The sequence below is a fragment of the Alosa pseudoharengus genome, unplaced genomic scaffold (assembly GCF_046254945.1).
Source record: "Alosa pseudoharengus isolate Yale_2024_CS ecotype anadromous, Long Island Sound unplaced genomic scaffold, YU_APseudo_1.1 YU_APseudo_1.1_scf_12, whole genome shotgun sequence".
NCBI classification, from domain to species: Eukaryota; Metazoa; Chordata; class Actinopteri; order Clupeiformes; family Clupeidae; genus Alosa; species Alosa pseudoharengus.
In genome coordinates, this window is record NW_027468587.1 from 28,317,092 (window position 1) to 28,332,512 (window position 15,421).

The following is a 15,421-nucleotide window of genomic DNA, read 5'->3' on the forward strand; positions in this document are numbered from 1 at the left end:
ATATCTTGAGAACTGTAGGGCCTAGGATGACCATTTTTTTCCATATGTTTGCCTCCAGGGGTCATGTTAACCCATTTCATGTGCACACATGTGCACAAACAGATACACACACATACATTCACAGTAATCATACGTATGACACATACTCACACAGTAGACATATGTACGCTTGCATGCACAGGCACATATGCAGGCACACACACAAGCACGCAAACACACACACACACACCCACACACACACACACACACTCACACACACACACACCCACACACATAACATAAACATAACACAAACAATCAAGAATTTCTCAGAATTATGAACAGGCAAGATGGAGGTGGGGTTGTATAAAATTAATTTTACATGTGAAATCTATGAACTAATCATGTTTTGGTACTTGTTGTCTAGCAGATACCAAGAATTGAGTGTGGATAATGCACTTTTTTTTGTGGAAAAAATGTGCTGGACTGGGCGGCGGTCATATTTTGTACCACTCTGCGGTACATCTAGTTACAGTATAGGCCATTGGAGGAAGCAAACAAGGACTAAAAGTTAACGTGATGGAATGGAATGGAAATCTATTTATTTGAATCAGGGACAATGCACAAAATAACATTTATCCTGGGATCCAGGAAAATATGTCTTGGGCCAGGTTGTAGCAGCAATTGCTAATTTGCACCTGTAGTCCCTGGGCAAGTATAAAAACATAAAATAAAATAACAGTAATATAAATAAATTACATAGGACTAAAGATGATGTGATGGCCATAGTATTTAACAAACAAGCAGTCTTAGAATAGAAAACATGGATGCCAGCAGCCCACTTACACTCTCTTACCCCCCTCCCCAGCATACAACTAAAGCCTGTTTAGTATTATCCAGCTCCACACACAGACACACACACACAACACCCCCCCCCCCAACACACACACACACACACACACATACAACATCTTAAAAATGTGTGCAAACTTGTCTACTTAACATCCACCTCTTAGTCAAGCATGATAAAAAAGGCATGTGTGGTTTACGTCATGTGATGTGTTTCACGGTATGAGTTGAGAGCCCTGCTTTGCTTATATTTTTGGTTAACTTAACTTGCCTGAAATCCGAAATATTTTCGAACAATGGATGATCCGCTTCGAGGGACAAGCTCTTCTGCTGTGCCACACATTTGATTTTTGATCGTCGTTTATTGTATAGTCTAACTAGCCTACTAATAGTTAACATAATGTCACTAGTCCACAGTGCATCAGGCTGAGCAGTGCAGGGAACAGCTGTCATTGGTAGGCTGCATGCAGGCACATGGTCAGCTTGATTTGTTTTGTAGCGGAGCGTTCTATGGGTTGCCAGGTTGGTTCTATGGGTAGAGCACGCATTTGAAATATCGCTCGATCATGCATATTTGATCGTGGGAAGCCAAAATCGTGATCGTGATTAAAATTCGATTAATTGTGCAGCCCTAACACACACAGTTATAAACACACACACACACACACACAGTCACACGCACATGCTTTTCCATCGCACAACATGACACATGTACACACAACATGTACACACACACACACACACACGTGCCACGGACATAAAACACACACACAAGCGCGCGCGCACACACATACATTAGTGCTACGTACAAAAAACATTGCACACAGGTTGTCAGTACACAGGAGCTGTATTGGACAGATGGTCTCCCTACAGGAGAAGGACTACACCTGGCGTGCCAACCTACACTGTGTGTGTGTGTGTGTGTGTGTGTGTGTGTGTGTGTGTGTGTGTGTTTATAACTGTGCTTGTTGGTGTGTGTGTGTGTGTGTGTGTGTGTGTCTATAACTGTGTGTGTTGGTGTGTGTGTGTTTAACTGTGAGTGGATTGTAATGGTGGGGTTTTGAAAATTCAATCCTATTAGTTTGAGTGTGTAAATGACTGTGTGTGTGTGTGTGTGTGTGTGTGTAAATGACTGTGTGTGTGTGTGTGTGTGTGTGTGTGTGTGTGTGTGTGTGTGTGTAGAGGCACAGTAAAGGCCTGAAGAAGAGTGTTGAAGAGTAGTGAACCAGCTCATACTCCCATGTTGTCCATTAAACACAACTGGAGACCTCACAGCATGTTATATACACACACACACACACACACACACACAAAATCAAAACCAAAATGGGCATCCTATGGTTCATGAGCCTAGTACAAGAGGCTATGGGTTTGTGTGTGAGAGACAGAGAGAGAGAGAGAGAGAGAGAGAGAGAGAGAGAGAGAGAGAGAGAGAGAGAAAGGAAGGGAGGCAGTGTGTGTGTGTGTGTGTGTGAGCGTTTGTGTGTTTGACACTGTCTCTCTCAGCCCAGTCTACGGAAACACAGTGCTGTGGGTGGGGCTATTTCCATGGCAGGAGCTGAGGAGGCGTGTCTTTGGCAGGAAGACAGAGGTCTCGCACACACTCACATTTTCCAAACTAGACACAGCAGAAACACTCACACACACACACACACACACACACACGCTCACAATCCATCACGCCCTGTGTCAGTTTAGAACGAAGTCTCTGCAGTATTCTGTCTACACACATAACAATACATACAGTGTGTGTGTGTGTGTTTGTACAGGGGCTTTCCATCTTTTGTGACATCTTGTTGCTGGTGTTTCATTCATCTTGAGTAATGACTTAATGATCCACTCATTAACACACACACACACACACACACACACACACACACACGCACGCACGCACACACGCACACATACAATCATTCTGTCTGTATTTCAGAGCCTATTTACCTGCCAAATTCACTGATATGCAGACCCTGAGACACACACACACACACACACACACGCACACACACAAACACACACACACACTTCCCTTTCTCTGTCTCTTTCTCATATACATCTCACCTCTCTTTCCTTTTCCTTCACCTTTCACTCTCCCTCTCTCTCTTTCTCTCACACACACATACACACACACACACACATGTTGATGCACACACACTGGAGTACTGAGTCTGTCATGATAACATGGAGCCTCAGAAACTCTTTTGAGGAGGAGAGATAGATGGAGAGGGAAGAAAGTAGTGTGTGTGTGTGTGTGTGTGTGTGGTGTGCGTGTGTGTGGTGTGCGTGTGTGTGTGTGGTAGGCATGCGTGTGTGTGTGTGTGGGGGGGCTCTTCTGGGGAAATGTGCTGACTACTTTGAGGCTGAAAGTGCTGACAGAGAGAGACCTACTGTCTGCAACAAGACATGAGTCTACACACATACACACACACACGCACGCACGCACGCACGCACACACACACACACTCACTACAGGCAAAGGAAACCAGCCTAGAGGCACACACACATACACCAGACACAACACTCTGACAGACACACACACACACACACAGGTCCTAATACTTGGCACACACACATATAAGTCCTAATACTTGACTAATGATTGGGCCTGATATAATGAGAACTTAGTTTATTTGCATGTCTAGACCCAAAGCAGCCACGGAAAAATAACTCTCAAGGCACGGTGCAATATTCTTACTCACACACACACACACACACCCACACACAGTATGTGTGTCGTGTGTCGAGAAGTAAACGTGAGTGAACAGACTTTTTGACAACCTTTCCAAAATAAAGCCTTTTTGGCATTTGTGGTACCCAGTAATAGGGATGTAACGATATGAAAATTTAACCTCACGGTTATAGTGACCAAAATGATCACGGTTTTCGGTATTATCGCGATATTTTTAAAAGTGTGTTCAATTATGTTCAGAAAGGACTAATAGGCTGAAATAGTTTCAAAAAGTGTGACAGCATTTACTATTACAAAATATAGGCAAAACCTTATCAAAAGTGCAACATTTAACCAGGGACGCTGGAACTCATTTTCATCTAGGGGTGCTCATAGAGAGGGTGCTGTGGGTGGGTAAAAAATTGTTCCTGAGTAGTTTATTCTGGTGCATTTTAAGGTGGCCTATTGCTACTGGAGAAGGGCATATTTTCATTCACATTCATAGGCCAACAAACCTGGCTGAGCTGAGCATTCTTAATTCATAGCATAACGTTACAGTGACATTGTGTGTTGTCCCGTTCACTTTTTCCTTGGTTATGTATAATTGGCTTTGTGCCACAATTAAATCCATCAAGTAGATAACAGAATCAGTAGGGTACCAGTTTTGTTTCATTGTACCAGGCCTACTGTATGTCAAAAGTAGGCTTGGATGAAGCTGGGAAGGATTAAACACACGGTTTCCACACCGCGGTAATCAACAGTGATAATCATGATGTTTGAAATGAAAACGGTAATTATTATCGTCAACATTTTTATCACGGTTTACCATTATACCAGTAATCGTTACATCCCTACCCAGTAAGTCTGTACAATATCATTATGGTATGAAAGTAAGGTAGTGTGTGTGTGTGTGTGTGTGTGTGTGTGTGTGTGTGCCTGTGTGTGTGTGTGCCTGAATCTGAGTATGTGAGTGTTTTATGTTTGAATGTGTGTGTTTTTTGTGTGTGTATGTGTGTATTGGTGTGTGTACTGTATGCTCTGTGTGTGTGTGTGTGTATGCTCTGCCCTGAGTCAAAATATAGCCGTGGATATGGGTCACATTCACGGCATGCTCCCAACCCTATTCACATCATACCAACCCTACACACACACACACACATATACTCTGCACACTGCATACCAACCCTATACACACACACCCAACACACATATACTCTGCACACTGCATGCACCTATATACATACGTGACACACACAGACACACACACACAAACACGTGCACACACGCAGGCACACACACACACACACACACACAAAGCAGCAGCAGCTGTCTCATGGTCATGTGTTCTCTGGCCAACATCCCTCTATCCAGGAACTCAGACGGAATTTGTGTGTGTGTGTGTGTGTGTGTGTGTGTGTGTGTGTGAGTGAGTGGAACTGGTTATTTTCTGGTAATCTAAGCAATAAACATTCTCTCTCTCTCTCTTTCTCTGTGTTGTCCTTCTAGATCCAGAAGATTTCCAGCCCCCCATATGGAAGTCCTACTGTAAGTACAGCTCTACACCAGGGCTGTGTCTAGCCATCATTTACATCATTTACATCATTACATTATTACATCATTACATTATTACATCATTTACATCATGTACATCATTTACATTATTTACATAGTCAACTCATCTGTTCATCTGTTTTCTATTCACATTATTTACATAGTCAACTCATCTGTTCATCTGTTTTCTATTTACATTATTTACATAGTCAACTCATCTGTTCATCTGTTTTCTATTCACATTATTTACATAGTCAACTCATCTGTTCATCTGTTTTTTATTAATCGGTTAGTTTTTTGATTGATAAAATGTAAGAATTGGTGAAATACTGTAAATGTCGATCTGTTGTTCCCTAAGCCCAAGATTATATTCTCAAATGCCTTATTTGCCTTATAAACTATGGATAAATATAAATATGGATAAATATAAACTATGGACAAAAATAAATATGGATAAATATAAACTATGGATACATATAATAAACTATGGATAAATATAAATATTAATAAATATAAACTATGGGTACATTTAAAGATGGATAAATATAAACAATGTATAAATATAAATATGGATACATATAAAGATGGATAAATATAAATATGGATAAATAGTTCACCGTCATAGAAGAGTAAGTAAAGCTGAAAATATTTAAGTTTAGATGGAGTGATGAGAGGAAGGTGAGATGGAGTGATGAGAGATGGAGTGATGAGAGGAAGGAGAGATGGAGTGATGAGAGATGGAGTGATGAGAGGGAGGAGAGATGGAGTGATGAGAGGGAGGAGTGATGGATTGATGAGAGGAAGGAGAGAGAGTGATGAGAGGGAGGAGAGATGGAGTGATGAGAGGGAGGAGAGATGGAGTGATGAGAGGGAGGAGTGATGGATTGATGAGAGGAAGGAGAGATGGAGTGATGAGAGGGAGGAGTGATGGATTGATGAGAGGAAGGAGAGAGAGTGATGAGAGGGAGGAGAGATGGAGTGATGAGAGGGAGGAGAGATGGAGTGATGAGAGGGAGGAGAGATGGAGTGATGAGAGATGGAGTGATGAGAGGGAGGAGAGAAGCCTAATCATATTTGTGTCTCAAATGAAACTCTGAGGTGTGTGTGTGTGTAGAGCTGAACTCTGAGGTGTGTGTGTGTGTGTGTGTGTGTAGAGCTGAACTCTGAGGTGTGTGTGTGTGTGTGTGGAGCTGAACTCTGAGGTGTGTGTGTGTGTGTGTGTGTGCAGAACTGAACTCTGAGGTGTGTGTGTAGAGCGGAACTCTGAGGTGTGTGTGTGTGTGTGCAGAGCTGAACTCTGAGGTGTGTGTGTGTGTGTGTGCTGAACTCTCAGGTGTGTGTGTGTGCTGAACTCTCAGGTGTGTGTGTGTGCAGAGCTGAACTCTGAGGTGTGTGTGTGTGTGCTGAGCTCTGAGGTGTGTGTGTGTGTAGAGCTGAAATCTGAGGTGTGTGTGTGCAGAGCTTAACTCTCTCAGGTGTGTGTGTGTGTGCAGAGCTGAACTCTGAGGTGTCTGTGTGTGTGTGTGTGTGTAGAGCTAAACTCTGAGGTGTGTGTGTGTGTGTGTGTGTGTGTGTGTGTGTGGAGCTGAACTCTGAGGTGTGTGTGTGTGTGCAGAGCTGAACTCTCTCAGGTGTGTGTGTGTGTGTGCAGAGCTGAACTCTGAGGTGTCTGTGTGTGTGTGTGTAGAGCTGAACTCTGAGGTGTGTGTATGTGGAGCTGAACTCTGAGGTGTGTGTGTGTGTGTGTGTGTGTGTGTGTGTGTGTGTGTGTGTGTGTGTGTGTGTGTGTGTGTGGAGCTGAACTCTGAGGTGTGTGTGCAGAGCTGTCCTTCTTATTAGAAAGTGCGAAGGACATTTCCCATACAACACCTTTCTCTCTCTCTCTCTCTCTCTCCCTTTCTCTCTCTTTCTCTCAGTATGTCTGATTGCATCTCTTTTTTCTGTTTCTCTCTCCCTCCCTTCATCTCCCTCTTTCTGAGGTAGTTGCAGGCGTGTGCTTTGTGGATGTTTTCCAAAGAGTCCATTGTCCTTGATGTGTTCTGTGGATGCTGTCCAGGTCTTGCTGGTTGCCTGGCATCTCTGTGGTAACAGCCCAGCATCTCTGTTAGATGTCTTCCTGCTCAGCCTCCACCTCCCAACCAGGTGGTGCAGGAGTCCTGCTGCTCAGGCCCAAACACACACACACAGCAGGGCCAAACACACACACAGCAGGGCCAAACACACACACCGCAGGCCCAAACACACACACACTGCATGCCCAAACACCCACCTCTCAGGCCCAAACACCCACCTTTCAGGCCCAAACACACACACACCGCAGGGCCAAACACACACAACGCAGGCCCAAACACATACACACACACCACAGGACCAAACACACACACACCGCAGAGCCAAACACCCACCTCTCAGGCCCAAACACACACACACTGCAGGGCCAAACACACATCTCTCAAGCCCAAACACACACACATCGCAGGGCCAAACACACACACCGCAGGCCCAAACACCCACCTCTCAGGGCCCAAACACACACCTGTCAACCCCAAACATGCACCTTACAGGTGTCTCCAGGCTCAAGCACTCACTCACCTCCCAGGTGTGTTGGCAGATTTAATCCACCTGTGCTGCTGTAAACAGGCCAGCTGGCCCAATTATCTGCTCATACAGTCAGGATGGTTTGTAGTATACAGTAAGGATGGTTTGTAGTATACAGTAAGGATGGTGTGTAGTAGGGATGGTGTGTAGTAAGGATGGTGTGTAGTATACAGTAAGGATGGTGTGTAAAGATGGTTTGTAGTATACAGTAAGGATGGTGTTTAGTATACAGTAAGGATGGTGTGTAAAGATGGTTTGTAGTATACAGTAAGGATGGTGTGTAGTATACAGTAAGGATGGTGTGTAGTAGGGATGGTGTGTAGTAAGGATGGTGTGTAGTAAGGATGGTGTGTAGTAAGGATGGTGTGTAGTAAGGATGGTGTTTAGTATACAGTAAGGATGGTGTGTAAAGATGGTTTGTAGTATACAGTAAGGATGGTGTGTAGTATACAGTAAGGATGGTTTGTAGTATACAGTAAGGATGGTGTTTAGTATACAGTAAGGATGGTGTGTAAAGATGGTTTGTAGTATACATCAAGGATGGTGTGTAGTAAGGATGGTGCGTAGTATACAGTAAGGATGGTGTGTAGTATACAGTAATAAAGTAAGCATGGTGTGTAGTGCTATTTAGTTATGACACTGGTGACTGGTTCCAGAAAGCGTGTCAGTCTGTATCCTGCACCCAGTTATGAGATGAATGCCTTGGGTTCAGATGTGCAGTCAGTAATCCTCAATGTGTTCAGATGTGCAGTCAGTATAGTAGTGATGCTTTTAGCCTCCAGCGCAGGCGTGTGCTTCCCACAGTGATCACAGCGGGCACAGGGCTGTGTGGTGTGACCAGCGGGCACAGGGCTGTGTGGTGTGACCAGCGGGCACAGGGCTGTGTGGTGCCCAGAGTGACCAGCAGGCACAGGGCTGTGTGGTGTCCAGAGTGACCAGCAGGCACAGGGCTGTGTGGTGCAGGGTGACCAGCGGGCACAGGGCTGTGTGGTGCCCAGAGTGACCAGCAGGCACAGGGCTGTGTGGTGCCCAGAGTGACCAGCAGGCACAGGGCTGTGTGGTGCCCAGAGTGACCAGCAGGCACAGGGCTGTGTGGTGTGACCAGCGGGCACAGGGCTGTGTGGTGTCCAGAGTGACCAGCAGGCACAGGGCTGTGTGGTGCCCAGCATGACCAGCAGGCACAGGGCTGTGTGGTGTGACCAGCGGGCACAGGGCTGTGTGGTGTCCAGAGTGACCAGCGGGCACAGGGCTGTGTGGTGTCCAGAGTGACCAGCGGGCACAGGGCTGTGTGGTGTGACCAGCGGGCACAGGGCTGTGTGGTGTGACCAGCGGGCACAGGGCTGTGTGGTGTCCAGAGTGACCAGCAGGCACAGGGCTGTGTGGTGCCCAGAGTGACCAGCGGGCACAGGGCTGTGTGGTGTGACCAGCGGGCACAGGGCTGTGTGGTGCCCATAGTGACCAGCAGGCACAGGGCTGTGTGGTGCCCAGAGTGACCAGCGGGCACAGGGCTGTGTGGTGTGACCAGCGGGCACAGGGCTGTGTGGTGCCCAGAGTGACCAGCAGGCAAGAGCTGTGTGTGTGAGCCACTATGCTTCTCCGTGTGCAGGGAACAGCAGTCTATTCTGTCAGCTAGACAATATGGTCCAGCCTAGTCCAATCTGTCGTTTTCTCTCTTATGGTATCTGTCCAGTCTAGTCCAATCTGTGTTGTGTTCTAGACATGCATGAGGTCGTAGGATCCAGGCCCCCAATGGAGCACTGCACTGTGAATGAGAATGAGAATCAAGGAGAAAATAATAAAGATACATAATGTGTGTGTGCGTGTGCGTGTGCGTGTGCGTGTGTGTGTGTATGTGTGTGTGTGTGTGTGTGTGTGTGTGTGTGTGTGTGTGTGTGTGTGCGTGCGTGCGTGTGTGTGTGTCTTTTAAAGTGTACCAGCTCCAGCAGGAAGCCCCTCGTCCCAAGCGGATCATCTGTCCTCAGGAGGTGAGTGCAGCGTACTGCATAGTGTGTGTGTGTGTGTGTGTGTTGAAAGAGAGTGTGTATGCAGTGTATGTAGTGGTGTATGTGTTTGTGTGTGTGTGTGCATGTGTTTGTGTGTGTTTGTGTGTTTGTGTTGAGAGGGTGTGTGTGTGTGTGTTGAGTTGAGAGGGTGTGTGTATGCCATTCTGCGTGTATAGTGGTGTTGTTTATGTCATGGCTAACGGTCTGGTTAACTCTGGTACCCGGTTAACTCTGTGGTAACCCTCTGCTAACCGTCCGGTTAACTGTGGTACCCCTCTGCTAGTACCCCTCTCCCTTTGGGGCAGCCTGCTGGTTAGCGCTTCGGACTTGTAACCGGAGGGTTGCCGGTTCGAACCCCGACCAATAGGAACGGCTGAAGTGCCCTTGAGCAAGGCACCTAACCCCTCACTGCTCCCCGAGTGCCGCTGTAGCAGGCAGCTCACTGCGTCGGGATTAGGGTGTGCTTCACCTCAATGTGTGCTCATTGTGTGCTGAGTGTGTTTCACTAATTCATGGATTGGGATAAATGCAGAGACCAAATTTCCCTCACGGGATCAAAAGAGTATATATACTTATACTATACTTATACTAAATAGTACAACATAGAACATATATATATATATATACTTACTTATACTTATACTTATACTAACGGTTAACTCTATGGTACCCTCTGCTGTCTGTCTCTGTTCCAGATGGAGAGTCGTCCCCGGCACTACGGCAGAGAGTGAGTCACACTTCACACTCTTAGAGCGCTCACACAACCAGCATCACAAACACACACACACACACACGCACACACACACCAGCATCAGAGTCACACTTCACACTCTTAGACCGCTCACACAACCAGCATCTCACACACACATACACACACACACACACACACACACACACACACACACACACACCAGTTACTGTTCTACTGTTCTACATAAAATTACATAACTTAAAGTTACACAGCACATTATATATATATATATATATATATATATATGGCCTGATGAAAGTGGACAGCTAAGAGACATAGGCTACTGTACCTCAGTTGTGTGCAAGATCTGCTTCCGTGAAATCTGCATAAAATATGAGCAGACAACCAATCTGAACATTTGCTTGTGCACCAGCCATACATTGCCAGCCTTTGCTGGGCCTAGCAAAAAGGGCTATTTAAGACAATGTACGTAAGCTACAGTGCGAGACATGTAAACAAGACAATAACAATGTAGACGGGTCAATATAGGGTTCAACGTCAAAAAAATTGATACAAAAGGTTTTTTTATGGATTCTGGTACTGTTGGACATGCTAAATAACATACTAAAAATCTAGTAAAATCTGACCTTGGGAAAGGGGTCATTTTCAAAATGGCCGCCAAAATGGCTGTCAACAGGTTAGAATGGCTATATTTCAATTACTATTCAGCCTACAGAGGTGAAATTGATATCAAATGATGGTCAAATTAAACAAGAATAGGATTTTAAATGTTAAAATTGAAAATGTTTCAATGCTCTACCTTTTTCAGCCATAAATGAAAATCAATGCGTTTTAATACAGAGCAAATGCAATACAGGATTATTAACCATCTCCATGGCATGGAGGAAGATAAGACATGTCTTAACTGGTGTTATATCTCATCTAGAGGTTATATGCTTTTAGAAAATATATGGTTTGGGGTGTTTAATCTGTTTTGCCTGGACAATATAGGCTAAAATGTATCCCCTTTACACTAGATTCGCCTATACAGAATAGAGGGCAATGCATTGTTCATGGCATGGAGGAAGATGGGACATGTCTTAACTGGTGTTATATCTCATCTGCAGGTTATATGCTTTCAGAAAATATGTAGTTTAGGGTGTTTGATTTGTTTCCCCTGGACTGTACATGCCAAAATGTATCTGCTTTACACTAGATTCACCAATACAGAATAGAGGGCAATGTATTGTTCATGGCATGGAGGAAGATGGGACATGTCTTAACTGGTGTTATATCTCATCTGCAGGTTAAATGCTTTCAGAAAATATATAGTTTAGGATGTTTAATCTGTTTTCCCTGGACAAAAGAGGCCAACATGTATCCACTTTACACTAGATTTGCCTATACAGAATAGAGGGCAATGTATTGTGCATTTATGGAGGAAGATGGGACATATTTTAAATTGTGTTATATCTTATCTACAGATTATATGCTTTCAGAAAATATATATTATAGGGTGTTTAATTTGTTTTCCCTGGACTTAACATGCCAACATATATCTCCTTTACACTAGATTCGCCTATACAGAATAGAGGGCATTGTATTGTGCATTCATGGAGGAAGATGGGACATGTTTTAAATTGTGCTATATTTTATCTACAGATTATATGCTTTCAGAAAATATATATTTTAGAGTGTTTAATTTGTTTTTCCTGGACTGTGCATGCCAACATATATCCCCTTTACACTAGATTTGCCTATACATTATAGAGGGCTTTGTATTGTGCATTCACGGAGGAAGATGGGACATGTTTTAAATTGTGCTATATTTTATCCTCAGATTATATGCTTTCAGAAAATATATATTTTAGGGTGTTTAATTTGTTTTCCCTGGACTTAACATGCCAACATATATCCCCTTTACACTAGATTCGCATATACATTATAGAGGGCATTGTATTGTGCATGCATGGAGGAATATAAGACATGTCTTAACTGGTGTTATATCTCATCTAGAGGTTATATGCTTTTAGAAAATATATGGTTTGGGGTGTTTAATCTGTTTTGCCTGGACAATATAGGCTAAAATGTATCCCCTTTACACTAGATTCGCCTATACAGAATAGAGGGCAATGCATTGTTCATGGCATGGAGGAAGATGGGACATGTTTTAAATGGTGCTATATCTTATCTACAGATTATATGCTTTCAGAAAATATATATTTTAGGGTGTTTTATTTGTTTACCCTGGACTGTATATGCCAAAATGTATCGGCTTTACACTATATTTGCCAATACAGAATAGAGTATGTATTATGCTTGGTGTGGAGGAAGATGGAAATGTTATTTTGTTGATTAATGTTATATTTCATGTACAGGGTATATGCTTTTACAATATGTAGAGTAGAGTTTGCGAGTAAGTGGCTGTTTTATGACTTTAATGAACCATGACCCATGTACTGTATAGGCATGAATTCAATATTTGTGTAGATCAATAATTGTTGGCATCTATCATTAGGGGGGAGCTAATTAAACTGAATCTTAAACTATATGCATAAGTAGATCAGAAATAATTATTATATCATTATTTATCATCCTCTGACTCCTCTGAAAGAAACTTGTGTGGATTGTCACATTGTTCATTTTGACACGTTCCACAGGCAGCAGTGCAAGGTAATCCATATCTTCTACACGAACAGCGGAGGGTCTTGCAGAAATGCACACAATTAAGAACAGTTGACTGTCTCTGTACTTGGATCTAACATGAAAGAGTATTTGATTGAGGTTGATTCCATTCCATTCGGTAATCAGTATCTGAGTGGTACGGGAATGACATATGTTTCACAAAAGGGAAAGGTTTTGAAGGCATGGTGACACTGAGAGAGAAAACATCATGCATCCTCAGGTCCTACTATAAGAACACTAAAAAAGGTGGAGATAAAGAGTCATCAGTGACCTCTTGATCTGATAAAACATGAAAAACACTTTCCTGAATAATGCGTCAGATATAGCCAAAATTAGCTTCCGGTGGCCATCTTGGACGCCATCTTGAAAATTCTAAGTCTTTGAAAATGATGATCTGATACTTTAGTGTGACATATATAATTTAGTGACGGCTAAATCTGATTAAACACGAAAAACACTTTCCTAGGCTGAAAAATGCGTCAGATATAGCCAAAATTAGCTTCCGGTGGCCATCTTGGACGCCATCTTGAAAATTGTAAGTCTTTGAAAATGATGATCTGATACTTTAGTGTGACGTATATGACTCAGTGACCGCTAAATCTGATTAAACACGAAAAACACTTTCCTAGGCTGATTAATGCTTCAGATATCCCAAATTAGCTTCTGGTGGCCATCTTGGACGCCATCTTGAAAATGACCCCTTTACTGGGGTCAGATTTTACTAGATTTTTAATATGTTATTAAGTACATCTAAAGGTATCATAATCAGTTGAAAAACCTTTTGTATCAATTTTTTTGAGGTTTGGTGTTTTTTTTTCATATATTGACCCGCCTAATGTCACAATCAGGAATTATTTGAACTAGATGTACCGCAGAGCGGTACAAAATATGACCGCCGCCCAGTCCAGCACATTTTTTCCACAAAAATAAATCACGCTGAAAGGCCTATATGATTCTAACTGTCTCACTAAATTGCATTATCCACACTCAATTCTCACTGATATCTGCTAGACAACAAGTACCAAAACATGATTAGTTCATAGATTTCACATGTAAAATTAATTTTATACAACCCCACCTCCATCTTGCCTGTTCATAATTCTGAGAAATTCTTGAATTGTGTGCATGTGTGCATGTACATGTTTATGTTATGTGTGTGTGTGTGTGTGTGTGCGTGCGTGCTTGTGTGTGTGCCTGCGTATGTGCCTGTGCATGCAAGCGTACATATGTCTACTGTGTGAGTATGTGTCATACGTATGATTACTGTGAATGTATGTGTGTGTGTGTGTGTATCTGTTTGTGCACATGTGTGTACATGAAATGGGTTAACACGACCCCTGGAGGCAAACATACGGAAAAAAATGGTCATCCTAGTCCAGGGGTGGGCAAACTTTTTGGCTCAAGGGCCACATTGGGTTTTGAAAACCCCCCCCCCCCCCCCCCCAACGACACACGCATAAAAAAACACATTTTTTATAGCCTATAATTTAGTATGAAAAGTATTTGTTTTAAAATATGAATTGCTTAAAAATACTGCTAATTTTATGCTGTTTAACAAATGTATAAATTGTGCACTGTCGCTTTAAGACAGTCGCTTTAATTCACGTTTATTTCTCAATGATCTTCTGCCTGCTCCGCTATGGCTAGTGCTGTACCTACGGCTCGGCCCTTTCACCGTTTTTAAATGGTCAGTAGTGGGAACTACTGTTGCCTTCATGATTTCCCTTTAAAAGTTTCTTATAAGGAGATATCAATTATCAACAATGACAACCCAGCTGGAACCTGCGGCTCTCTCCCTCTCGTGAGTGCAGACGCGTTCTCAATTAAATGGATCGCATAATGTTCACGTTAGATCTGCTGCAAAGGAGATAACTAAGACTTTACTTAGTTTAACATGATGTTATCTCTATTTAACATGATGTTTTGACATTGACATTGTAAACGTTATCTAAGGAGAGTGAAAAGCAGTTTGCAGTAAAGCTAACCAACGTCGCCTCTATCGCAGGAAAAAAATAGCGAGCAGCCTGATAACTAAATGAAAGTGATTGGCGGGCCGAATCCGGCCCGCGGGCCGCAGTTTGTCTGCCCCTGTCCTAGTCCCTACAGTTCTCAAGATATTCACAGAGAACTGTGTCTGCCCTACCCTCCTTTCGGGGGGTCCAGTCCAGCGGGGGGGCTACAGATCAAAAAGAAAAACGACGGTTCCATGCTATCCATGTGGGGTTACATGCCCACCAAGTTTTGTGTACCCCGGTCTTTCAGTGTCCCGGGAATCCTTGTTGGTGTACGTCACTAAATGTACACATACATTATTTTATTGTAAGGCCCCCCATTAACGAAAGTACACAAAACTTGGCATGCATTCGGAGGGTGTCATAATGATCCTACACTTTTAATTTC

The 15,421-nt window shown here is 43.4% G+C and overlaps 1 protein-coding gene across 1 annotated transcript in view; it reads left to right on the forward strand.

Moving 5' to 3' along the window:
- chn2 (chimerin 2) overlaps positions 1 to 15,421 on the forward strand; it is a 55,962-nt gene that overhangs the window by 15,388 nt on the left and 25,153 nt on the right. The window contains exons 2-4 of the mRNA XM_076280660.1: positions 5,000 to 5,038; positions 9,572 to 9,627; positions 10,341 to 10,372. Of these exons, the coding sequence (XP_076136775.1) occupies positions 5,000 to 5,038; positions 9,572 to 9,627; positions 10,341 to 10,372 (127 nt within the window). The remainder of the gene's footprint in view (positions 1 to 4,999; positions 5,039 to 9,571; positions 9,628 to 10,340; positions 10,373 to 15,421) is intronic.